At 46.9% G+C, this 25,572-nt stretch overlaps 1 protein-coding gene across 10 annotated transcripts in view; it reads right to left on the bottom strand.

The window, feature by feature from the left end:
• Positions 1–25,572, bottom strand: part of LOC110827775 (atrial natriuretic peptide receptor 1) — an 85,000-nt gene that overhangs the window by 25,502 nt on the left and 33,926 nt on the right. For 6 of the 10 annotated variants that reach the window (XM_087359663.1, XM_022059756.2, XM_022059760.2 and 3 more), the window contains 5 exons: positions 12,151–12,265; positions 10,394–10,710; positions 8,019–8,110; positions 5,293–5,431; positions 4,804–4,885 (listed from right to left, as the gene is read on the bottom strand). In XM_087359663.1, the coding sequence (XP_087215789.1) occupies positions 4,804–4,885; positions 5,293–5,431; positions 8,019–8,110; positions 10,394–10,710; positions 12,151–12,265 (745 nt within the window). Of the gene's footprint in view, positions 1–4,803; positions 4,886–5,292; positions 5,432–8,018; positions 8,111–10,393; positions 10,711–12,150; positions 12,266–20,563; positions 20,960–25,572 lie in introns of all 10 variants that reach the window. The other 4 variants (XM_022059757.2, XM_022059758.2, XM_022059763.2 and 1 more) reach the window with 3 other exon arrangements.

Genomic DNA, 25,572 nt, shown 5'->3' with positions numbered 1-25,572 from the left:
CCGTCGATTTTCACTTCGCTTCGATAAGACGTCTTCATCAAACCCGCGAGTCAGTTAAAACTATATTACGTTTATGTTACAAGTTTTACGGCCCGGCTGAAGATAAATTGCAGCTACTTAACTGTGCCATAAAACTCTGAACGTAAAGTCTCTTATGTATTCAGCCCCCCCTCACAGACATCCGGATAATGTCTGAACATTTCCACAGCTTTCAAGCAAGGCGTGCGACTTCGGAGCGGATTTACAACGCGACTATCGGCAAAGGAGACTTCTAAGGAACGTCGCACAGCAGACGGGACAAATGCCTGTCGTCACCCGCCCAGTTCTCAGGGCGATTAACGTAGACCTAATAAAATGGAAAGGATAAGGAAGGAAGCGGTAGTGGCCTAACTGGTGGAAATATTTCGGAATTTGCCTGGAGTGATCGAGAAAAACAGCAGTCAGGTTCACCGGTGTTCGGACCGAGATGCGAATTTGGCGAAACACCCGAAGTACCGCTGATCTTTCGACAGCTACGTTCGGCGTGGGCTTTTGTGAGAAAGGTAATGAACGTCTGAGCCCCCAAAATGGCGATAACCGACTACAAGCTTGTCTATTAACGCCGCTCGAAGGAGATGGCAGTCAGTCGGTGAGAACGCCAAGACACGAACGCCGAACGGCTGAGAACAGCCCATATTCAGGACCTGCCACCTGGGTTACCGCGCTCCGTGGCAATGAGCACACCGAAGACTCATTGTGTGGAGCATTCCGGATCAATAATTCTTAATTTGACTCCAGATGAAAAATTCCAGTCCCGCCATTAATTAATATCAAGCGGAGAGTAACTGCAAATAATTTCACTGGAATGTCGCTTTCACACCTGCAGTTATGAAGGTCTTTGCTAGGGTTATTGAATCTGCGGAGCACAGAAGTTTGCGATGTGCTCTTTGCTGTTCTCGGTTGTTCTACACGCGCGCTGTCGGCAACTAGGAGCGACCCCGCGTTCTGCCCTGGGCTACCCTCACACTCGAAGGCTACGCGGCCACTGTTCCGTCACCACATCATCTACGAATTACCTCAGAGGACCCATCCGTTGCATCGACGTAGCCCCTCAGACTACAATGGCCGATCCACATCGATTCGAGAACCAGCGGTGAAGCCGGGGACAGCTGCTACGACGCCCCCCTCCCTAACTGAAGCATCTGCCTTGCACTTGGAAGTAAATCCGATTGTACGTATTTGAGCTTCATTAGCGTCTCCGTCCCAATTAAGCGCCCGAGCGTCATTAGTAGGCAACCCACCGCAGCTGCAGTGGGTGTTGTGCTCGCAGACCCGCGTTCCAAATGTCACGACCTGATCCATTCGTGCTCCGTAGGTAGGCGAGTGGGCGGCCGCGTGCTATTTGCTTTACCATTAACGGGAATTCCCCTGCGGAACGGATCTAACTCAGTGTATTATTAACTATTATTGCTATTAACAAACTTGTTCCGATGCTCGCGTCTCCGCAGACAGAACAAACAGCCTCCTGTAATTAACAGAAACTCTGCACCTACGAGTGACGAACCAATATTTCAACTTTGTTATTTTCAGTGGCCTTTCGCTCAGAATAATGTCCCAACACCCACGCTGCATGCGGAAAACGTTTCACATTTGTTTAGCTCCATGCCCGTGACAGGAGAGTTCGCAACGAACATTTTAAAACGTCATTTCCAACTACAGACATCCCCAGCAACCACCGGTCCTAATGATTTTCTGACTGGACAAACCGGGTCTTGAACCCAGACCCTCTTTGACACGACATCTCCTGTTCTTGAGCAAGTTGAGCCACTGCAAATCCGTGTCACAATCCAGTATTAATGACCTCTTTATCTTTCTGTCGTCAACCAAGTTAATGCGAGTACAGACAGAGCCGGTACATCGCCGTGGGGCGTGAGGTCGCACTGTGCCTCACGTCAGAGCCTAATTTAGAGCCATGGCGCCACGAGAGCGCACACGAAACGAAGGTGGGGATTAGGCAGGTAGATGGTCCCACCGAATACCTCTGGGTTCACTACAAAGTGGCCGCGGACAACCGGCCGCAACTCGTCCCTTGAGGCGTTGCGTTCTCTTTGCATCTCACTACTGTGAAGCTCTACGCGCCGCAATGAATATTAATTACCCTCGCAGTTTATAATTGGCCAATGCACTTTACCCGAACGCAGCTGCAAGCACAAATGTCAGGGGCAGAGGACTTCTGAGACAATCAGCCGGTCAAGACATCCATTTTAATATTATCCCCATCTCGGTAGATATGTGTCCCAAGTGGCGACCTCCCACATTTCCCCTGGGTTACGCTTCGTCAGTACGCTTTAGGCGCAAACGTAAACTTTAACGCAGTTTTCTGTCGAGGAAGACAAATGCAGTGCGACGTGTTTCATGTCAGGGACTCCGACACCGGTAGGCGACGAGAATGAAATTCAAACTTCGCGAAGGTTTACCACCGTGCAACACGTTTTCCGTTCAGAAAGGCAAAGGACGCAACCGGATACCATAATGCGAGGCCAGGAGCCAAGTCCCGAGCTTTGCGGATCGCGTGCCTTAGGGAACTTCAGAAGAAAGTGGTCGGGCCTGCAACATGATCCTTTAGGGAGGATGCTTCAAAGCCCTGACGAACGACCTGACGTGCTTTTAGCGCGACGCTCTCACGCGAAGCAAATTTCACAACGCAACAAAGTGTGTACAGCGGCTTCTTCAATATTACACCGTACTTTAAGGGAAATTTAAGGTGACGTCACAGGACGACAAGAACAAGTATCTGAAAAAGCGAGCAGAACCCTTTAAAGCCGGTGCTCGTCTAAATATTATTTAAGAATCCAGTCCGTACCGCGAAGAAAACACTACACTTCACCATTACAAAGATCAACTGGTTAACGCCGTTTAAGGAAATAATCGCGGATTACACCGAAAACCACAAAAAACCTAAACACTCTGTATGACTGTTAAAGCAAATGATACACACAGTTACCACGAGATTTACAGGGTTAATAAATTAAAAAGAAGAAAGGAATTATGCGGGTTGCTAGTAACACAGGCCTACACAACGCGACTACTATATCTTACTATTATACAACCAATTTAAAAATTCAAACTGATGGTTGGAACTCGATACAATTCGTCTGGATCAACAAACACACAACATCGCTGAGACTGAAGAGCCCACCGAGGTCACATGTGTTGCGTGACTTTTGATCATCCTGTACAATCGTCGATGCTGGTACGTCATCCCCGCGATATTATCCTTTGCCACGCATTTATATATTCATCTGTTTTGAAGCCTGCAGCGCTGCATTCACAAATGAGATCGTTCGCTTTTGGAACTACAGCGCTTCGCGGAGTTCGGTCTCGCGTTACGTAATTGCACTTCTGGGCTATGCCTTCGCCTTGGCTCTGATCAACCTCACTCAATCCCTGAAGACGGAGACAGTGTGTTCCTTCGAGACGTTGGTATACAGCAATGCTTTCGGATCCTCCACATTTCTGCAGCTAATGGCTACCGCCTGAAGCAACAGCTGATCAAATGGAAATTTTCGATAAATAAACAGAGAAGCAGATGGAATATATTTTCAGAATTATAGCCTATAAAACGAGGTCTAAGGAATCGTCCACGATACAAGAATTGTTTTGGAGGCGGAGGCAAAGGGGAGGCAGGTAACCCTTTCACTCCTTTTGGATCCTTCATCAAGTCTTTCGTCACTTCTCTTCCGCGCTCTTCGACTTAATTTCGTGTTAATCAGTTGATTGCCCGTTTCTTTGGTAACCGAAACGCTTAAAAATTGTCTCGGAAAAAAAGTTACGTAAATTTATGAAGTGGGCGGAAACAAACGAGGGCCTGAACGCGAGTTTGCCGGCAGCAAAACGCGGCACAGCGCGACGCTTGCTTTCACCTTCGTATCAAATCGGAGCCGATTTCTGTTGCTTGAGTGAAAACACGTCTAGTTCATCGGTCATTTAATGGTACTGTATCAACTGCGGATGTTGTGCAGTGGTTGAAACCCCCCTCGCCCCAAAGAAAGAAAATTATAAATTTTGGGTCTTCATACATTGCGGTAATGATGTCCTGGTCTGTTGTTAAGAAATTTCTCGGGCACTTCAATTGTGCCTGGAAAAGCACGCGAAGTTCCGACCGACGTGTGACGGCCATGATATATGTATTACATAATCCCAAATAAATAAACACACAAACGGCAAACAGACTACTATTAATCTCCACCCCAAGACGTGGCCTAACCCACCGCCACAGATGCTGATAGCTGCACTCAGAATTTCCAATAAAGTTTTCTTTAACGAAAAGCTTTTTGCGAATAAGTTTTCTTCCCCAGGGACAACTTCTATTTGCATTTCATTCTTCACGATTTGATTCTCGACTCGTATCGTAACTACGCGGCGAACGTGAGTTTCTATGTCGGTCACATATTATGACAACAACAAAATAGTTGACACTTTGAAATCACACAAAGTTTCATTCGGGAAACCTGAAGGGAGGATGATAATTGGATCTTGAGGAACGAGTCTACGAAGATGCGGACTGGATTCAACTGGCTGAAGATCTATAGAAGGCGGAGAACTTCTTCGCCAGCTAAGCGACTAGAGGATTCTCCTCCTATGCAGTATGAGTTGGTTATCCTGCCACTTCGTATCAATCGGCTACCGATGATGGAAAGTTCCACCCCGTCCAATTACGATTCCAGGAACACAATTCACTTCCTTCGGGTTATAATTTTACAGACCGAGGGGCGATTAAAGGGCGTTATTTCCCGAAGGACCAACACAACGCCGCTCACTTACCGGTAGATGAACACGGACGCAATGACTAGAAAGACGACGACGGAGCTCAGGATTATGCTGAGGATGGCGTATCCTGGCAACGCTGAAAAGAAAACAGAAACGAGGCACTTGAAGAAACAGATCGCAGCAGTGCGGACGTTTCGTCTTTACAAGGCTGTGCCGAACGCAACGCAAGCAGAACTGAAGTCTGCAACCTGGATCGAACTCGTATTCTGCCTCTGGATGCTGTGGTACTCACCGCTCTGATGATGGAGGCAGTAAGCACCTCTGAAACGTCCGTACCAGACTGCGCGATCCTCACACTAGTCCCTGTGAGGATCTGAAATCCCGCATACCATTTAAAAATGATTAGGGGAGTCAGAGGCTTATAGTTTCGTCAACAGATCGGTATTATCGGATTCCTCTTCCGACTGTCGTACTTTCTCTGTTCATGCACGACAGAGTACAGTCTGTTAAGGAAGTAGGTCTCAGGCTCAAGAAGCTACTTACAGTTGTCCGGACACAGGGAGTTGTCGAAACCACAGGTGGGCGTGTCAGGTGGGGGATCGGTCCGGTCCCCTGCCCAGTGTATCTTCGTGTCAGGAACGTACTCCAGCGTCCGGGTGGCCCCGATGTAGTTCGCCACTGTCTGCAAGGCAGAGAACACGTCCTTGCTCACTCAGACCTTAACTTCCAGGTCGTTTGTTTCTTTATTAAACAACGCAGACTGCAGAGCAAGATCCTTTGTCCTATGAGGCACCCGCATATTTCGACGGCTTGTGGAAGTCAAATTAGCTTACTTAATGAACAACAGCAGCAGAACTCCTTCTTGGAATTTGTGTGATATTCTTAAGCATTCAGGTCGGAATCTTTTATTTAATTACATTCTGAGAAGTGTAAACAAAGCAATCCGGCGAGCCACTTTGTAGCGAATTCGACGACCGGGGTTCGATTCACGGCAGCAGCGGACCGGCTCCGGGGCTCCTTTCTCGGGAGCGGGCGTGAAGATGACCACAGACCTATATACTGTGCTAAGGTCAAGAATTCGTGGAGCTATACCTCCACTCCCCTACACGCCTTCAACCAGCAGTGCGTACACTGCGCTCCAGCGTTTTTGGCCTCTGAACTTTGTGAATTGGATCATCGGAGCGAGTCACTTACCGGAAGATTGCTGGAAGGGATGGCAGCAGGCCAAGTACAGTACACTCAAAATAAAATGTCACCACGGCATGTAACACAGGAAAGTCGATTTCACTACACACCACTAGAAAATTAACACTGCAGAGAGTCTTAGATATCGGTGGTTTGTCTGTCCGAGTGTTTTGATACGAGGCGTTATCAATGACCAGAAAGGAGATTTCAACGAACAGGTGTCATGTTGTTAACACAGCTCAGTCACAAGACAAGAATTATCAGGCTTCCACACTGCTGCACTGACCGACGGAAACTCCTTCCTTCCTTCCTTCATTGAGTGGTCCGCATACTGGGCTCTCCCTACGAGGTCAGCGGCCATGATCGGTGGGTCCAGTTCTAACAACTCCGGCTCAATCAATGTGGCCATCTCGAGCATTACGACAGAGAACAGAAGGCAACGCGAAACAAGATGGCAGGCGCCAGGGCATCGCATCAACACGTTTAACTACCCGGGGTTCTTCAGGGAGCAGTTAACAGCGATGAAGCGAACAGAAAACAGATTGGCCCATAAAACAGTTGTTCAGTGTAGTTAAATGGGGTAATGGAGCAGTGGCGACGCCATCTGCACTTCAGATCGACAAGTGAAAGTGTCGTAAATCAGGTCGTGTCCTGAGCCTACGAGAAGACCTCGGGATGAGACAGTGTCGAGGGACGAAGGCCGACAGGAATTCAGGTGCAACTGAACTAAGCTCTTCGCGGAATGGCCAAGCGAAGGGAAGACGCCTCTTGGAAGAACTAGGCATCGCTGGGAGGATAATATTAGCACTGATCCCATGGAAACACAGCCAAGACCACGTTAATCCCGAATGCAAGGCGGGGGGGGGGGGGAGTTCCCTTGCACCGAAGAAGCCCAGGGTGGAGAAAGGAGATGTTACGAGCATCCGGTGCACACGAACTGAAATCCCACCACTTCATTGCACTTCGCTCCTGTTAGCGAACTGAAAGGGCAAATCAAATATATTCGGAGAAGGAAGAATGAAGCAAGAACCCATCCGACGACTCACCCCCCCCCCCCACCCGAAGTTCCATTAGCCGCCGTCTCGGGCGACAGACTACAAGGGCAAGAACGTCGGCCGAACACTGTGACGAAGAAATGCTATTAGCGGGGCGAAGCAGCAACATGCCGGAAAGAAGATACCCCGGCCATTGCGGTTTGGTAAACAAACTGAAACGAAACTTCACTCCGTGGCACGGTGAGCAGTTCCTGAGCGCGAACGGCGGAACCGGAAGGAGACGGCACTGGGAATATGAAACACGCAGAAAGGAACTAACTTACGAATTAATACGACGGCTAGCTACTGTTTGCTTTAATGCAGTTTTGAGGGATCGATATTCTAACAGCAGCAAACGCCCTCACGTCGAGGGAACATGACACAAGTTTACGCGCTACGTCCCTGTAAAATGCGAGTCAGTTGGTCTATCTGCGGAAAATGGAATTTTCTTACAAAAATTATAAGACTACCACGACCGAAACGTCTGCCCATTCCCGGAGCTTTTCCCCTAAAACGGGAGGCGACTCTAATACGACAAAGGCCCCTGGCTTTGTAGACTCACCGCGACACATAAAAGGAGAACAAGAGAGCGTCAATTTTAATCTCTGCTCTAAAAATCACCCATTGGTGATTGCACGCAGGGAACAGAGAGGAGACGAAATGCCACGAGAACGTGCACCAATGTGTTTCAGATTGGCTTCGCCTGGGTTTGAAACGACAATACGCGAAAACACAAATACACCGAATGACGACCGACTTGTTTTCTCAGTCACTAAATTAGTGCCACAGCGCGTGTAGTGCAGGGCCTCTCGACCGACGGGCACTCGATCGGTCGAGTGAGTGTCAGGCGACGCATTCCGCTGTCAAGTCCAGAGACCAACGAGGCGGAGGGGACCGAGTCCTGTCACGACGCAGCGCGGCTACTTTGTTTCTTGGCGACAGTTTCATGATCGAGCGAATCGATCGATTGGCAATGAGTGAGAAGTGCTGAAGTCGATACGAAGTAAGACCTTTCCACAGAATAAGACAGTTTAATTATCGTGTACTCACATGGAACGAACTGGTCACAGGATCCATGTCCAGCAGAGAGTAGTCAGCAATTCGATCTCCGTTTGCGTCAATATTGACTTGACCGGCGAGCCCTGCCAACAAAGAAAACAAATAAGGACCGATGTTTTCAAGCAAGCGTGTACAACGGCTGTTGTGCGGAACTGCATTATATTAAAAAAATATAGGAGCAATTTCTGCTAACCTAACCTTTTCGTTGCTTCGAAAATATGTATCCGTAACATTGTCATAATAAATTATTCAAGCGACGGACGGAAACTCATAAAATTCTTTCCTTGTCAAAGACAGAATCCATTACAACTTCAAATTTAGTTATAAGAATTAAATAACGAATCCCATTATTTCCGGTTTATTTAAGGAAATCCTGGACGTGGAACTGACGATTCCATTTCAAATTCGATGCAAGGGAACTGTCCGTGTGGAAGCCGGACAGATTCAGTCGAAAGCTTGGCCGGGGGTTTTCGGGAGGTCTCAGGTTCAAAACTCGGTCCGGACACCAGCTATCCTGACTGGCGTGTTTAACCTAACCACTGCAGTTAACCAGCGGAATAGTACCTCACATTTCAGAACTGTTAACAGCGACAAAGTGGCTGTCGCGTCTCAGGATTTACTGAGGCAAGTGACAACAGAGTTCCATAAAATGGGATCTGCGCTGAAACGAGTCGAGGTGTCCGTTATGGGCCATACTTTCTGTACTCCTGGTAACCGCACAGCGCCTCGCTGGCTGACATAAAACACCATTAGGTTCATACCAGTATCATAGCACACACAATACTGAACCTTATAAATTACCGTGTTTCAACGCACGGGACAAATTCAGTTTGGACGATGAGAAGGCATTTATAAATCCAGGAACATTCACAGTCATTCGATAGCGCGTCATGTGACTCAGCAATTTAAAATTCTCATTTTAAGTACTAAATACAAGAGTTGGTGTCCCTGTGCTTCATAGCGCACACACATATCGATACTCGAACGGTAATCGAAACGCTACACCAAAGCCGTTGGGCCAGCGCAGTTGAAGGAAGATGACGTTGACGTGGAATGCAGGACGCAGGTGAGTGACGAAATATTTGTCGTAAAACCTGAAGAGAGACCCGGACCAGTAGCTGTAATGATATATAGTGCACTCCGTACGACAAGGATCAAGGAGAGTGTGAACAGAACTTCTTTCTGCAGGCGAGAGAGAGTGATTTATTATTTTCAGCTCCGGTGTTAACGACATCCTGTCCGGTGGATCTCAGGTGGGCGAAACTAATATAAATCACAGAGACGTCAATTAAGTGGCAAAAACGAATGGCCTACTCCTGCCATTTGCAGCGTGGATTTTGCTCTCATCTTTTTGCGTCTGCACTCGAGCGTCTAAACCCGAGATAAAAAGGACCAGACAGGATTCGAAGTCCGTCGGGCTGGCTTCTGCGATTTGACACACGTCGCCCGCGAGCTTTGTGAGGCTTCAGAGAAAATCGGCACTTTTATATCCGACATCGACTCTCTTTCCAAGCGAATTCCGTGGTTGTCTTCAGCTCCTCTCTAAAGGTCATCACCGCCACCTCCCACACCCGCCGTCAAAATAACATCTCTCACACGCCTGCGAGATAGAAACAAGGAGTGCGCACAGAATCTCGACATAAGCTTATAAACGTGGCCGCACGTATTTCATGCAAGCGCGTCGGTGGTGAGGCCGGGGGGGGGGGGGGGGTCTTGTCACACGTAAGCGCCAGGCGTCCCTGCATGTGAGTAATGCATATGTAGAAGCACGTTTTGTTAGACACAAACGCAGTAATTTATCTCAGTTCCATTTCTTCTCGCGTCCCACCCTGGAAGTGCAGTGGTGAGGCGCCTGGTTGCTAGGCGACCACGACTGCTGTTTCGCTGTTTCTCAAGCGACCAGAAAGAAAGAAAGAAAGAAAGAAAACTCGGTGTGAGAATGATTCATAATCACCATTTTCCTGAACACACCACTGTCCTTGTGCAAGCGACATTTCTGGGACTGCGGATCAAACTGGCAGAGGTTGTATTTCGAATGTTAATTTAAAAGCGCGGTAAGGTTTTACAGAACTCTGAAATACCGCATTTAGTCCGATGACGTCACGACCACCGCCTGCCTGCGTTCTGGAGTAACAAACACAAACGATGACACTAAATGGTATTTTAACTGCAAAATACTGTTCGCGACTGTAATCTTGAGACTTGCAAGGAATGCAGACGCTGTCTTTCCTCCTTCACCCCGCTTCCTCACCCCGCAAGTCTCAAGATTACAGTCGCGAACAGTAATTGCATCCAAGCCAACGAAAAAGCTCAGACTGCTACGACCTACAGAGGAGTGGAAGTGAGAGCTGACGACTTCTTTGTACCTCTGAAGGTCCTGTTCCACATGCGCTGGGTGATGGCTCTGCCGTCCATCTCGGAGCCGCCCTCGTTGAGGGTCTCGTTCAGGGCCAGCGAGTACAGCAGCACCGCGTCGTAGAACGCCGTCACGAAGGTGGACACCGATTGGTTGTTGAATCTGTCGCCCGCCAACCGCATCACCTCTTCGGAGAAGGCGCGGTACTCGGAGTTGTCGGGGGTGGAGGCAGTCACCGTCAGCAGGGCGCTGAACGCCTTCCTGGCGCGTTCGTTGCGCTCCGGGGTGTCCTCAGGCACCTCCCAGGGCTTCATGCTGCCCTCGCTACTGCGGACACGCAAGACAAGACAAGGCCTCACGTCATCTCTTAGAACTACCAGCTACCGGCGCAAATGCGAAGCAGTCAGGGAAATTGCCTCGCCCCAGACAGTTAATCAAGACCAAGGTCGCGGCACAGCGTGTACCTGTCCGAGGAGAGAAGTCTGCAATGGGTCTTCAGCTAAGATTCACGAAAGCAAATGAAGGAAGCATTTTCCGACGGCGTGCGTCCGAAGTCCAGCGGTCGCTCGCACGACGCCTTGATCGGCACAAACACTCACTTCCTGCGTCTCTCGACTTGTATTTAGGAGCGCCTAAAGGCGCAGGTCGACGGTCGTGGCATATTTCAATGCAGTGTCCCCACACGCGCCTGGCTGTACAAGCAGCCAGGACCGCGTTCTTCTGGGTTGTGACGACAGATGCCAACGACTCGGTGACGAGCAGGATCTCCGTCCGAAACGATGATCTCTACAGACGATCCCACGAGACGTCACAAACCAGAGGAACAACGTACACATGTTCCCTGACGCGAGTCTTCACCGCGATTAAGTTCTGTGACGAGGAAAGTAAACGCTCCCCCCGTATTTTAATGAGTGTCGAGGGTTCAGCACTGCAACAGTCCTACAAAGGTACGATCGTCGGTCTGAGTCAACGGGACAGCTGAAACACAGGAAGCCTTCGCCCACGCGGAGTAGCTGCACGGTCTCCAAATACACGACGTCCCAGGCCATCGCGAAGTTCCGATGCGCAAGAAACTGCCTTCCTTCTTGGAAGGAAACAGCAAAAGCCGAGCAGGAACGAGGGAGAAACTTTTAATGCAGTTTCCTGCTGGGGATCCATTAAAAAAATCCCAGTTGTATTCGACCTCCGCTTCTCTGTAACTAGTGAGAACAAACGTCAAAAAGTAGCAGATGACTTGGGCGACTTAGCCGTAGATGGGATAATAATATTAAAATCGACTGAAAAGAAACATCGTCAGTTGGATTCGCCTGGACCGGTGGCGGGCTCTCGTGAGTACGGTAGCGAACCTCCAGTTTCCACAAAAGGCGGAGAATTTCTTGAGTGCCACACGACCCGCCCAGATTTGTTGGCCCAAATAACATTTTGTTAGCAGCACCGATAATGAAGCTCCTGACTGTGTAATTTTCTCCACACTCGTTATCACCACGTACTTCGTGGCGAAACAGACGAGCATCGCTGATGAACTGAAGGTGCAGGACCGCGTGCACGGGGCTGCGTTCTTTTGTTATCGTAACAACTGATGCTCGTAGTATCGGTAATTTGCTCCGAGTCTTTTAAACATTTTGTCAAGAAAAACCTCGTGTTAGGTTAGCACGGAGTTCCCGCAGTGCGTCTGCGAGACAGCGCTTTGAAATAGGCCACGACGCGTCTCTCCATGTGACAGCAGGACAGAACAGAGGAGCGGCCGGGGGAGGCCAGGGTACTCACCTGCTGAAGAGCTCGATATTGAAGAAGACGTACTCCCCACTGTCCACCATGTTGAGTTCCTCAGCAGCCAACAGGATCTCCCGCACGGTGCTCGGGTTAGCGCAGACCACCACGACTGCAAGTGAAGGGACACAGCGTGAGGCAGGCGGCAACTTACTAAATGGCTGGCTCAAAGTACAGCGTCACTGATCTCCTTCTCTACACCTATACGGTAGAACTGGAAGTAGACGACCTCGGTGAACACTGAAGCCGCACGGTGTTGCTAGCGAAATGCGGTGAATTCCTGACATCATTTCACCTCGCCAGTGGTCGTGACGGAACTTCAGTGTTACAGAGACGAAGTTTAAGACTTCAGCGAGGAGCGTCCCGGGTCCCAGCTTCTATGAACTGCACAATACATTTCACAACGCCCTTTACATAAGCAAATGAATTACAATTAGCACTGGAACTCCTCCCAAAACCAATATTTACACCCTCTCATGTCACACCTGACACATGTCCGTTCTCATCCGCACGAACACCACGCGGCCTGACTTCGTCAGAGCGTCTTCGCTCTGCGGGTAATGAGTGAACCAGGCGGAGTACGACGTTCCAACCTGCTTGAGCCTGCAGTGGGCACAACCAGCTAACAGAGCGGTGCTTTCTTCATACGGAACACCGAGTTTCGAACCCGATTCTGTTAATAGACACAAAGTCCAGCAGAGCGGCACAAGGTTGTTGGTTCGATAGATCGAACGATAACAGTCCGACCGGAAGAGCATCCTTTCAGACGTCCTCTGGTCCAATACCAACCGACAAAACACGGTAATAACGGGAACAGTGCTCGGCAGCGGCAGACTCGCCGGCCACCTGCTTCGAACACCAATTAGCCTGCCCTCTACAGTAGGCAGTTTCATTACGAGACCAAATGAACGTATCTGAAACGAAAACGTCACACCAACCCAGCGGACAGACACGCTCATCTGGTTAAGATTAATCCCGCGCTTCTACGGAACCCGAAGGTTCATCGCCGTGTTCACAAAAATCTGCCTCTAGTTCCTGTCATGAGCCAAGTGAAACCAGTTCACACCGTTAAAACCTATTTCCTTACGGTCCATTTTAATATTATCATATTTTCGTATTTTCCGACTACAATTTTGTCTGCGTCTTTCATTACTCTTTGTAATCGAGGCATGAGAAATTAAAACAAGTGATAATTACGAAAACAGGAGGCCGATACTTGAATATGGAGCTGTGTGTTGGGACCCTTACAGGGAAGGACAGGTAAGAGCCCTAAATCGGGTGCAGAAGAGAGCGGCTAAATTTGCAAATTTCACGAACGAATCTGGTTGGGAAACATTGGCACAGCGTAGATTGATAGCCCGAATGTGCACCCTTTTCAAAGCATACACGGGGGGCCGGGCTTGGAAAATGATAGAGGATAGATTACTAAAGCCATGCTACCTGGGCAGGGACGATCATACTCGGAAAATTAGGACTAGGAAACAAAGAACGGATGTAGGCAAATATTCCTTTGTAAGTAGGACCATAAGAAGCTGGGACAAATTACCTCCAGGCGTGCTAGAGTCTTTCCCCTGTAAATTAGGAACCTTTAGAAAGAGGGCCAGAAAAGTAGTTACAAGCTAAGGGTTATTAAGTTGGGAATAAATGGTGATAAGGGAAGTGAAGTGTCTTAGTCTCCAAGTGATGAAGGGCTGTAGTTCTTTGGGATAAAATTTTCATGTACTGAGAGCGGACTTTATATTCTACTCTAAGTATTGTGATTAATTAGTGGATGTGTGTTTTTTATTGTGTGTCAGATGTTTTATTTTGAGTGTGGTATCTTGTATTGTTGTGTGAGTGCATCAGTTCATGACGTTTGTAATACATTACAGTTATTGTCTTATGTCTAGGTGGTATTAAGTTCTTTTTTTTTTAAGTTAAGTACTTGAGGTTGGATGGTTTTGTAATTTATGAGTTGGTTGATTTTGAGTGGGATGTGTTGTTTTTGTTGTGTCCTTTTTTTATTGTTTTGTTCTGTCTCTGTGTTGAGGTATCTCATTGTTTGTGTGTCATATTGTTTTTGTTGTGTCCTTTTTTTATTGTTTTGTTCTGTCTCTGTGTTGATGTATCTCATTGTTTATTGTGTCTTATTGTTTTTGTTGTGTCCTTTTGTTTATTGTTTTGTTCTGTCTCATTGTGTTGATGTATCTCATTGTTTGTGTGTCATATTGTTTTTGTTGTGTCCTTTTTTTATTGTTTTGTTCTGTCTCTGTGTTGATGTATCTCATTGTTTATTGTGTCTTATTGTTTTTGTTGTGTCCTTTTGTTTATTGTTTTGTTCTGTCTCATTGTGTTGATGTATCTCATTGTTCTGTTATGTCTCATTGTTTTGTATGTTATTGTAGGACACTGCCACCGGGTATAAACCCATTTGCAGTCAATAATAAATAATAATTTCAAAACATCGTATCTCAAAAGAGAGAGAGCAGAGCGTCTTGTGTGCAAATCCTTGGCATATGAAAACATTCCATCGCTTGCAAATTCATGGACAGAAAATACGATCGCTTAGAGCAGGCCAATCTGAAAGAATTACTTTTGCCTCCCGAACGTAAATTGATTCTCCCGGCTGGAACCAACTCCCGTATAATTGGACTCCACGAAGCAACGAGAGCACAAACGCGAATGCAATGGAACACAGCACGGAATTACGCCACATTTAAAATTCAAACAGCGAATAACTCGTAGCGCGGTTACGTAGCCTTTCGATGAAGTCAGATGGACAACTGGACAGAACTGAGGGTCTGTCATCACAACAAACGGAAAGCGTGTTAATATAATGACTGAGAAAGACCGCGGGCTGTGAAGTGAAAATACTCGAAAGGGGATGTTGTAACGCAGCTCGAAATTACAGAATGAAACAACTGGCTTCAGCGAAGTCTGACCTGAGTCAACACTCCTCTATTCCCATCGCGAGCTTCTGCTGAAATAACTGGAGAAGCAGCAAATACGTGTTTCCATTCAGAACCGCCTATTTTATGAGATCACAGGAAGAAAATCGATGACACAGCTGCAGGTAGTCTTCGATCCCGAGCCGTAGCGAACGTTTGTACAAACGAACTAAAAAAATCCGGTGATGCAATCTTTTTTGTCGAGTATTTATTTATATAAATTTTTAAAAAAGTGTTTTTAATTTGAAATTACCTCTCATAAATTAATTTTCAAAGGACTCGACATTCTTCATAAAACTCTCTGGCATCACAAATTCTTGTCCCTCGTCGAGTAGTTTCATGCGTACGGACAGACGGACGAAGCAAGAAGATGGAGGCGGTATGTTCTTCCGAAACGCTGCAAACCAGAATAACGAAAGCCACACTCCACTGGTAACAAAGAAAAGTACAGAGCACAGAACGTGCCATGCGCGCACGTAATAGGGCGTTTGCTGTCGAAATTTGATAACGCGGTCAGCTGCAGTGACCCCTCATTTATTTTTGGAACAGCTCAATGGTTTACAGCGAGTGCAAGGAATCTCGCGTCGAAGAAACCGCGATCGCTTGAGAGCAAGAAAGGCACCGCCGAGAACGCTCGGACCGTGGGGGATGAAGTGACGGGAGACTGAAGAAAACCGCGCAACGAGGAGCTTCGTAATTTCCACTGTCCATCAAATATTATTAGGATGATCAAATTGAGGAGAATGGGATGGGATGGGTGGGGCATGTAGCGCGCAGGGAGATGAGAAATACGTACACAATTTTAGTTCGAAGGTCTGAGGGAAAGAGACCATTCGGAAGACCGAGACGTAGACGACATACCAATATTAAAGTAACAGGATACGAGAGGGTAGATTGGATTCAACTGACTCAAAACAGGGACCATTGGCGGGCTCTTTCCAATGAACTTCCGGTTTCCATAAACGGCGGGAAATCGCTTGGCTAAATGAGCGACTATAAGCTTCTCCGGAGGTGGTTCGTTAGGTAGAGGTTTCGTAAAGAGAAGATCACAAGAATAGAAAAATAAAACAGAATTTATCATGTGATGATCATACTTCAGACTTTTTGAATTTTTAAGAACCTTCTTATCTGGCGTGCACTTGAAATATGAGACCCGAGCCTCTCGGCTGTGGCCCGCTGTTACCTGAACGAATAAGGCGCCACGACGGCGTGCATCGGAACGCACGTAAACGCGAGGTTCCTGGTTCAGTGTCACACAAGAAACTCAGAACACAATTGTTGACATGCACTGCACTTGCTACATCCTCTCGTCTTCTGGATAAAACACACGACGTTTCGGAAGCGTGGCTGTGCTATATTAATTCGAAAATAATTTTTCCAACAGCAGGTTTCACCTGATGACAGAAGCAAATTCGACCTCCGAAACACTATATTCTTACAAAAAAAAGAGCAGAAAACGTTCAAAATACGTCTCACAAATCAGTTTAAAATGTTAACAGCCCGCGTTCATTAGCCGGAGCTTGTGAAAGATACATCTTTCCTTATAATAATAATATTATAACAATATTTGCAGGCCTATACGCTATTAAGAAATAAATAATTAGGATTATTTCATAATAATTTTCCTCGTCTTCCATTTCATCGAACAGCACTGATCCTTTTCCACGTTATTTGTAACAAACAAAACCACATCGATTCGTTGCCATGGCAACTTCACTATATACTACAATATATAATATCAAACAAAAGCATTGCGACATTTCACTGCACACATTTATATAACGCAACATAAAGAATACAACGGTCATAATTTAAAAATGCAAAAACATTTAGTTAACAAAGCACTCGGTCGGAATTTCAGAGCCCTCTGGAGTGAGATTGCAACGCCAGTCGGTGCGAACGCATTCAACTCGACGGCTCATTTTAGCACGAAATGCCGGGCACTTAAATTGTCAAAAAAATATTCGTGGTTCTTCGCGGGAAGTCGCAGTTAAAAAACTGTCCTACGCACTGAGGACGGCGTCATTAATCTCAGACGCGTCGACGTAACACACATTTGTCTCTTCTGTTATAAAATTCTATGCGGCATTGCAATGCAAATTATTCAAAATGCTCGTGATCACATTCTGACTAGGAACGGATGAAATAAGTGTTGAACTGACTTCTACCCTGAAGACGGAGGTGATATAATTCTCCGAAACGTTGATGACCTCCTACAAGATTAGCTTTCCTGAAATGACGATCAGACACGTAATGAAAAATTTGCGATCCCACGCCAGACTTGATTAGCCTTTGATTAACATTCTCTTTTTAAGAAACTTTCCTAAGTAAGTGGACCGAGAAAATTTAACCGGTTTAAAATAAGAGAGACGCAGGCAGGAAACTGCAGCTGAACGAGGCAGCGTTTAACGGCGTGCTCCGCTATTCAGTCGCAAAGCAAAATGCCTAACTGCGTGTAACAAACAGATCGTCGTCATTAAACATCGGTATGAAGGTCACGTCACTGAGGACAGACTTCACTCTGCCTTTCTTAAATCTCTTTCGTCAACAGCCGCAGAGGCAGGCGGGGAGAAATCCTCGTGTGTAGAACCAACGGCTTTCACAGTGAGACGCCGTAAATAATTCACGAACATAAATCCAGGAAAAATATATTAAAAGAAGTTGAGGTGGCTGACGTCATAACACGAAGGTTACTCAAGCTGCAGATTAGCTTGCCAAGTTCCTGGCAAAAATGTCCGGACGCGACTGACGGAAGGAACGCAGGCCGGCGTGACAGCGACGGGGCGAACCTTTCGTGGTTTTACACAGTACCTCCAGATAAATTCCGGGATACTGCCTAAAACCAAGCCAAGACCACTTCCTCCCGTATCCTTTCAAATTCGCTACTAACTTTCAACTGAACCTTTAGTAAACGCGAGTTGCTAATGTGACATATACGTAATTATACCAACACAATACAACAGCTCAGGGAGACTTAATCTGATGGCAGGCTCAGTTCCTGAACGTTAAACACCTGGTATTGTGTTAATGATTACCTAAGCATTTAGTAAGACGGGTTTAAACCGATTTCAGAAACTCGCTAGGGATGACGCCCCGTCACGGAAGAACGTAATCCTCCTAAACTCCGGGCGTAAGACGCGACCGTTCACAAGAAACAGCGATTATGAGTGGCTGCTCCAGGCAGCTCGTGGGAAATTCGGCTTCTAATGTTGGTACTGCGCTGAATTTAAGTAGCTGAATGACAACAGGGAACTTTTTTAAGAGAGGAAGAATTTGGCAATTCTTCCACGAGAGGCTGTACTGTGTCACTCTCACGAAAAGGAAAAAGCCAAGTCTCTTACGAACACCTGCTTTAATGCAGTTTCGCGTTCTGAACCATGTTAACCCTTCAAGACCAGTAAATCAGACGTAACGGAACAGATGTTGACGTTTAAATAAATGTCGTAACTGCAGCTCTGTCCTGTGCCAACACAAATACGACGACACTTAACATTAAACATGCAATAATGAACTAAAGGACACAACGGGAGATGAGAAGCGGCCGACAGCACATCTGAACGAAATTCAGTTATTTTGTGTGCATAATTCGGGCCCAGACAACGTGATTAAAGATCCACAGACATTCTACCGTTAAAAACTGCAAGACAATAACAACTACACAGCCTTAAATAAGCGCGATTATTATTACTATTATTATTACAGAACAGTCATCAGAATTAAACTCCCATGGCGATGTTATTTAAGGCAGAAAATTTTCAGAAAAGAAACGCCATAAAAATTTCAAAGTGTTAATTTTTAAACATTTCTATTGATATTTTATAAAACGAACCAAGTTCCTGTCGTCAAGATACGTGTCTGGACGCTTTCCACACATGCCCGTGTCTGTAACGGTGCAACTCAAATCTGTGAATCCACACTTACCGCACGGGATATTAGGGGCGACTGTAGCACGACCTGGGGAGAGAAGCAAGAAGCAGGGCGCAGCTCAGGCTCAGGACACCACAACAACAACAAAATTCATATTCATGCACTCCCATTCAAAGCAGGAAACTACGTATTTTTGTGGCGAAGCATCGGTACAAGGTTCGTCCAAACTGTTCAAAAATTCGTCCCACCGTGTGAAATTCAGTCGCACTCTTTTTTGGGTTCATAGCCTTAAAATGTAGGTGAAACCAAATTTCAATCGCACGTACAAAGAAATATTAAAAATATCTGTTTATGGGGCAATGACGAAGGTAGCTGATACAGAAACAATCCGGTTTGAAAAGTACTCTGTCGTTTTAGACACAAATATAATCGAATTAGAAGAAAAAAACCCACCTAAACACTTTAAAGCCCAATGGTAACTATATGTACCACCTGCTTCAACAATTTTATATTTCCCATTTATGGGTTTTGTATGATTCTCGCTGTAAACAGCGTTGATCTTTGTAATGGTGAATTGCGGTGTTTTCTTCGCGGTACGGACTGAATTCTTAAATAACATTTAGACGAACTTTGGCTTCAAAGGGATACAGAGACAAATTTATAAACTCCTCGAAGAAATTATATTTCTTAATCAACACGTAAAGACCAAGCAAGGATGAGGAATCTGAATAACCAGACACTCGAAATGGATTCTGAATTGCTGCACGAGTGACATGTTAAACACTTCGCAGTCATTATTATCTGTCGCACGAAACGTGGTCGGCGGTCTCACAGACCGGATGTAGCAGAGGTGATGATAGCACACATCACCAGCCCGACTTCAATTTGCCAAAATGCAAAATGGCGACTGTTTGAATACACAACCACGAGGTGATGAAATTAAGTGAACGACAATTTCAGTTTGTTCCATTCCATTAAACACCTAAATGCATTTCGCCGTGACATTCGCTGCAAACAATGTCGAAATGCGTACTTAGTAACACTTTTCGTCCATCATTAAACACGTTATTGTGGTCTGCAGGTAAAATTCCCTGGTGCAAAGCTAGAGTGGTACAAGTCCTTATAGTGCCTTGAGTAAAATAATGTGACGTCGTCCCTGAAACGTCGGTTTTATTGTTTAACCATCTGACGCGGCTGATCACCCGAGAAAATTTTATTGAGTGATGGTATTTTCATAAATGTTGGTCTTTCTTTATCCGAAGTCGAACCCACGACTGCCTGAATCATCGAAACCCTCTGAATACACGTGACAGAATATTGTCAGGTCCTCGCGGCAACGACTACGAGGAAAGTGTCTGCTGAGAAGCTGCACCATGTGGTCTGGTAGAAACTGGCCGACATTTCAGAGGACCTAGCTCATCGTCCTGATGATAGAAGCATGAAGAACTTCCGAAACGTCAGCCAGCATCTCACGAAACGTCGACCTTCAGAATATCATCAACGCCAGTGTCAGCAGGTGGCGGGCGTGCTGAAAAGTTGCGTTTCATGCAAAGAAAAAGTTCTCAAGGCACAAGCTGGAAACCTCTCCCCCCGGCCCACTAGAAGACAACACTTACTCCGGGCGCTCCTGGACACGAACTGCAGAAGCTCGCGGTACTCCTGGGGCGTCGCCGTGTCCTCATTGAAGCTGCGGTGTGCCGGCGTCTGGTTGAGCGCCGTGAACACTGCTCCCAGGGTGAAGTGGCACATGGAATTGCCACGTGGTGACCCGACCCCGTGGTTGTGGTAGAGCATGCCCGCCACCTGCCAGCCGAACACGTGCAGGATGTGACGTAGCGCCTCGCCCACCAGCCGGTATGAACCCATCATTCTAGTCAGGGTCGGGTAAGACAAAGGCTTGTGGCGGAACGCGTCGGCCTGCGCCCCGGCCGTCAGCACGGGGATCCCCCACACGCCGGCGTACCGGGCCACGGGTGCAATGACGTAGTCGCACACGGGGCCCAGGAAAGCATCTGCTCAGAGAACGGGGCGAGCAAGCACAGTTAATGGCTCGGCACCCGGACAATCGCGACTTCCTCGGACGAGGGGCGTCGCTTCGGCACCCGACGCCTTCCGTCGGGTGCCGAAGTAACAACGCTCTTGTCACCTGAGTTATGGAACAGGCGTTTCGGCGACGCGTTCTGCCAAGACAGAACACGCAGAGACAATTCAGGAACAGATTCACCGACTGACCGGTGCTGCTCAAAAGATCTGCCAACGCGAAGCATCGAATCTATGTCTTTCTCATCTATCTGATGTTACTGTGAGCATCTCTGCCAAACTTTGTGAAAAGGCCTGTTATTTCTGGCTCTAAACCTACATTTGCAAAACGAAACAAAACTTTAAGAACTGAACTGAACGCTGATAGAAAAGATCCTAACTTCGCAGTCGCTGGTCCTACTAGTATCCTGAAGAATGGTCATGTGCGATGGTGTAAGGTTTTACAGCGGCAAAGCGCATCGAGCCAGAAGGCGAAGCTCGTGAAGTTTACTCATCGAAGTCCTGACTCATTTGCACCTAAATTTTCACAACAACGAACCCAGTTAGTGTCATGAGGCAGCGACCAGCGCCATTTTAAGTACTAGTAAGATGATGCTGAGGTAGCCTACCGCCTTAGTCTTCAGGGAGAACGTAGAAGCTGATGAAGGATTTTCGACAGACCTAACGAACACAGAAGACAATCTGCCTATTCGTGGAGAAACCAAGTGGAATCGCTGGTACTTCGATATTTTAACGTGGGAGCCTCCACGTAGAAGCAAGACTGTAGGCGCTCATAAAATCAGACATAAACATTGCAATATTAGTCGGGATTCGAACCTAGACTGTGAGCACAAACCCCCTCTCACAGATAATGTCGTTTTAGGAATCTGACAGCAAGGAAACCAACAAGAACAGAACATTACGAAGATTTAACCACGCGGTTAGCAGCAAGATTAAATAATTAGGAGCTCGAAAATTAAACTCGACATGAGTCACGCCACGATCAATTACGTACTTAACTAACTAAACTAAAAGTGCACGTCTTTTATGGAACCAGAATGTTCGTTACCGCGATCTCAAGAGCCTGGTCCTTATTCTGAGTTAGATGAATCCAGACAACACTTTCCTGCAGATCCATTTTAATATTATCCACTTACGTACGGTTAGATTTCGAAGTGATCTTTTCCCTTCAGGTGTTCGGATCAAAATATTGTATGCATTTCTCGTCTCCCCGTGCCCCTCCCATCTCATCTTCCTTGACCTGGTCAATCTGATGATAATATTAAAGCACATGTCTGTGTCATGGGTCTACAGACACGTTTCGATGAGACGTGATAGGACGAGGTCTGTTTCCACGCGAGATCTAATTCGCCTCAACGCCGACGGTACCTCGGCACACTTCGACAGGTCCTCCTCTGCCGCGAGAGACGTTTCACGCGTGTCTCACGGATTTACCACCGCGATCTTGCGAATGAGGACTGCGGCCTGCGACTTTAAACAGCGTAATGGCGACCGTCAGTCAGCGGGTTGAAGTGTGGGTCTTTTCAGTGTGCTCGTCCGAAGACCAACAGAAGACGCATTCATGTGGAAGGGTTCATGAAAATAACATCACCCATTGACGAGTATCCTTCCGCAAAAATCGATACGCTACACCTGTGAGTTTAGATATTGTTACTAAGCGACCGTTCCTTGGGGGATGAAACATTGTTAGCGTTTCGACAGGCGGAGGCTGCAGCCACAAATAGGGCGCCCTGTATTTCGAAACCAAACGTCGTACAGCACAAAAACACGCACAGAGAGCAGGTCAGAAGAAACCACGAACAGCCTCCTCTTCGATTCCCGTTGCCGACACTGAATCCCACTCAATCAGCTGGAACTCTAAATCAGAACGGTCTACGAGCAGGACCAACCGCGTTTAACGACGGATCTTTCATTTCACGAATCGTCATTATTATTCTTCTCTCCACCCTGCAAAGGACAAGGAAGGACACGGCTCGTTCTGACAACCAAAACCGGCGAGTCCACATTTGCTCTGGTCTTCCCATTTACATTTTCTTCTTGTGTCTTGGTAAGTCGTGCATCGTCCTTACTTCCCGAACGGATTCTGCACCGGATGCAAACTTCCACTGCCCAAACGTCATCTTCGCCTTCCGGTCCGTGCCGCAGACTGTGCAATTCCGAGAGTCGCTCTGCGATCCACGCTAATTTGTTGCCAGACACACGCCCATAGATGCAGAGCCAATCACAAGGCGCACAGACGACCGAGCCGTTCAACCGGTAGGGTCAGAGTGCCCTAACCCCCTCAAAATACCAGATGACACATGATCAGTCTCGGACATGAAAGAGACAGACAAACACGACTCCTGATTAAACTTCCACTCCATGCGATTTGCGACGAACATTCAGTACCACGGTCAGTGTGAAAGGACTTGCCGTGTGACCTAATTGATACGTACAGCGGAACTTATTGGAGATTCGGGGACTGGGCGTATGATGTCTGCCTGCAGGTTGGCATCACTGATCTCCAATTTATTGGACTCACATCACAGCCGGAAATGCACGCCTTTGTGCTGATCCCACGCATTCACCGGGTGTTCGTTCCATAAAGGGAGAGAGACCGCCCGGAAATTTAAATTATTCCTAAATCGGTAAGGATACGCAAGCCGGAAACTGTTTGAAATAATTACATCACAAATACAATTTAACGCCTCCCAGGACACGCGTGTTGCTTCTGGTGGAAACCCCAAATGTTGGCAACATTGCAGCGATCCGGTACTGTAAGGACATGGAATCTCGAGGGGACCTTTCACGTGAATTATGCACAGATGAAGGCGATTTCCATAAACTGGGGGCAGCGAACCCATAGAGCACGGAAGGAAAGCTAACAAACATACGTGAGCCTGTTCTTCTGTGACGCAGGTGGACCAAGCTGGCGGCCGTCGAGTGAACGTGAATTACAAGTTTTGTCTCAGATTTCAGAAGGCATCACACGTACAAACTCACATAATTTCCGTAATTCTATAAAAACAGCGGAATATTTCTGTGACTCGCGACATACAATACGATTCTGAATTTCTGTTCACGAAGTCTGTATTTCAACAGCTTGCGGTAAGTACTTCAGTGCAACGCCCCCATCGTGCAGGCAACCTGCACTACACGTGCTCGGATACAATTTCCATGGCGATGCAGGTACCAGGCGACATTCCTCGTCTCGTCGTCCACAGAGCCAGGGTCTCAACCGAGACGCGTCCACATCCTGAGACAAGTGGCGCTGGGAATCTACAGAACGGCTGTGCATTTGGTGTGATCCTGAATAGCGAGAAGCGAAAACACGACGAAGGAGTACAAAGCAGGACACAGCGAGAGAACGCGAAGCTCGGGACATAGCGGCCAAGTGTTTTATCGACAGCGAACAAAGCGTCTCTCTCTCTCTGCACAAATTGGTTTAGCTAAAAGCCGTGAGTGGTACTACAATTCTGTTCTCGTCGACTCAAAAGTACAGACGCGTGTATTTGCTGTGTTCGTACGATAAAACGGCGAAATAAGACAGAATTCACAGTTTACTAATTAAATATAAAGCCGACTTATAGTGGGAAATGGCTGCTTCGTTAATTAAATAAAACATCGGTCCGCTTTGTTTTCCACCGCTCGCTGTGCGAACGGAAGGGATTTGCAGGTTGCGGGCAAATGGGGGCTGTCGTTGGTTCGATACGGGACTTGCGCGCGTCCTCCATATTGCTGAATTTAATAACAAAGACCAGAAGGGTCAGATAGAAGGAAAGAAGACTTGGTGTAAACACTCTGTGATACAAAAAATACGTCAAATTTTGTGTGCCAAGCCAGGAAAAGCATTCGCTTTTATTTTGAGGTCATGAAGAGTTTAATTTTGGCAGAACAGCGTCCACATTGCACGATCTACGCGACTTAGGAACGAACAATCGACGGCTGTCTCTGCTGCGGTATGCGATCTACCTGTGGCATGGAAGAGTGGCGATGCATAGCTTCACGAGAGTATTTAGCGCAGTTAATTTAGCTCGCATTGTTAATTAATTCTGGAACAACGAACACGCACCTCGCAGATGTGCACTGCAACGCACAGCTGCTGCACGCTTTTCGGTCTGGCAGCGCCACGGAGGAAACTGGTACTTGGCACGCGGAACACGGGTCACACCCTGCGATGCGCACGTGTGCCCCGGGCAACTGACAAAATTTACCAGATCCTCAAATCCCAGACTAGCAAGAACACTTAAATCCACATTCAAACAAATCTTAATTTTTTATCTTTATTTCAACGTAAAGATCTGCAATGCTTAGTTCTCCCAGCGGTAAGCCGGATTTGGCATGTAGCTCACAAAGAGACACAAGAAATGCTTACAAAATTTTAGTGGAAAAATCTAAACAGCGCATATAGAAGGATAACTTTAAGTCGGATCTAAAAAAAATTAGGTTATGATTGGGTTCATCAGGCTCAGGACAGGGTCCAGTGGCGGGCTGCTGGGACGAATTTATTGACCAGCTAAGCTACTATTAGTTCTCAAGAACGAATACGTTTAATGAAGCAATTTTCTTCAGTATTTTAAAAAATTCGTGCAGGCTTGTAAGTGAC

Source organism: Zootermopsis nevadensis, unplaced genomic scaffold (genome assembly GCF_977971745.1).
Source record: "Zootermopsis nevadensis isolate Lab colony 2312 unplaced genomic scaffold, Znev_1.0 Znev_ptg000032l, whole genome shotgun sequence".
Taxonomy (NCBI): Eukaryota; Metazoa; Arthropoda; class Insecta; order Blattodea; family Termopsidae; genus Zootermopsis; species Zootermopsis nevadensis.
This window is presented reverse-complemented; position numbering and strand designations above follow the sequence as displayed.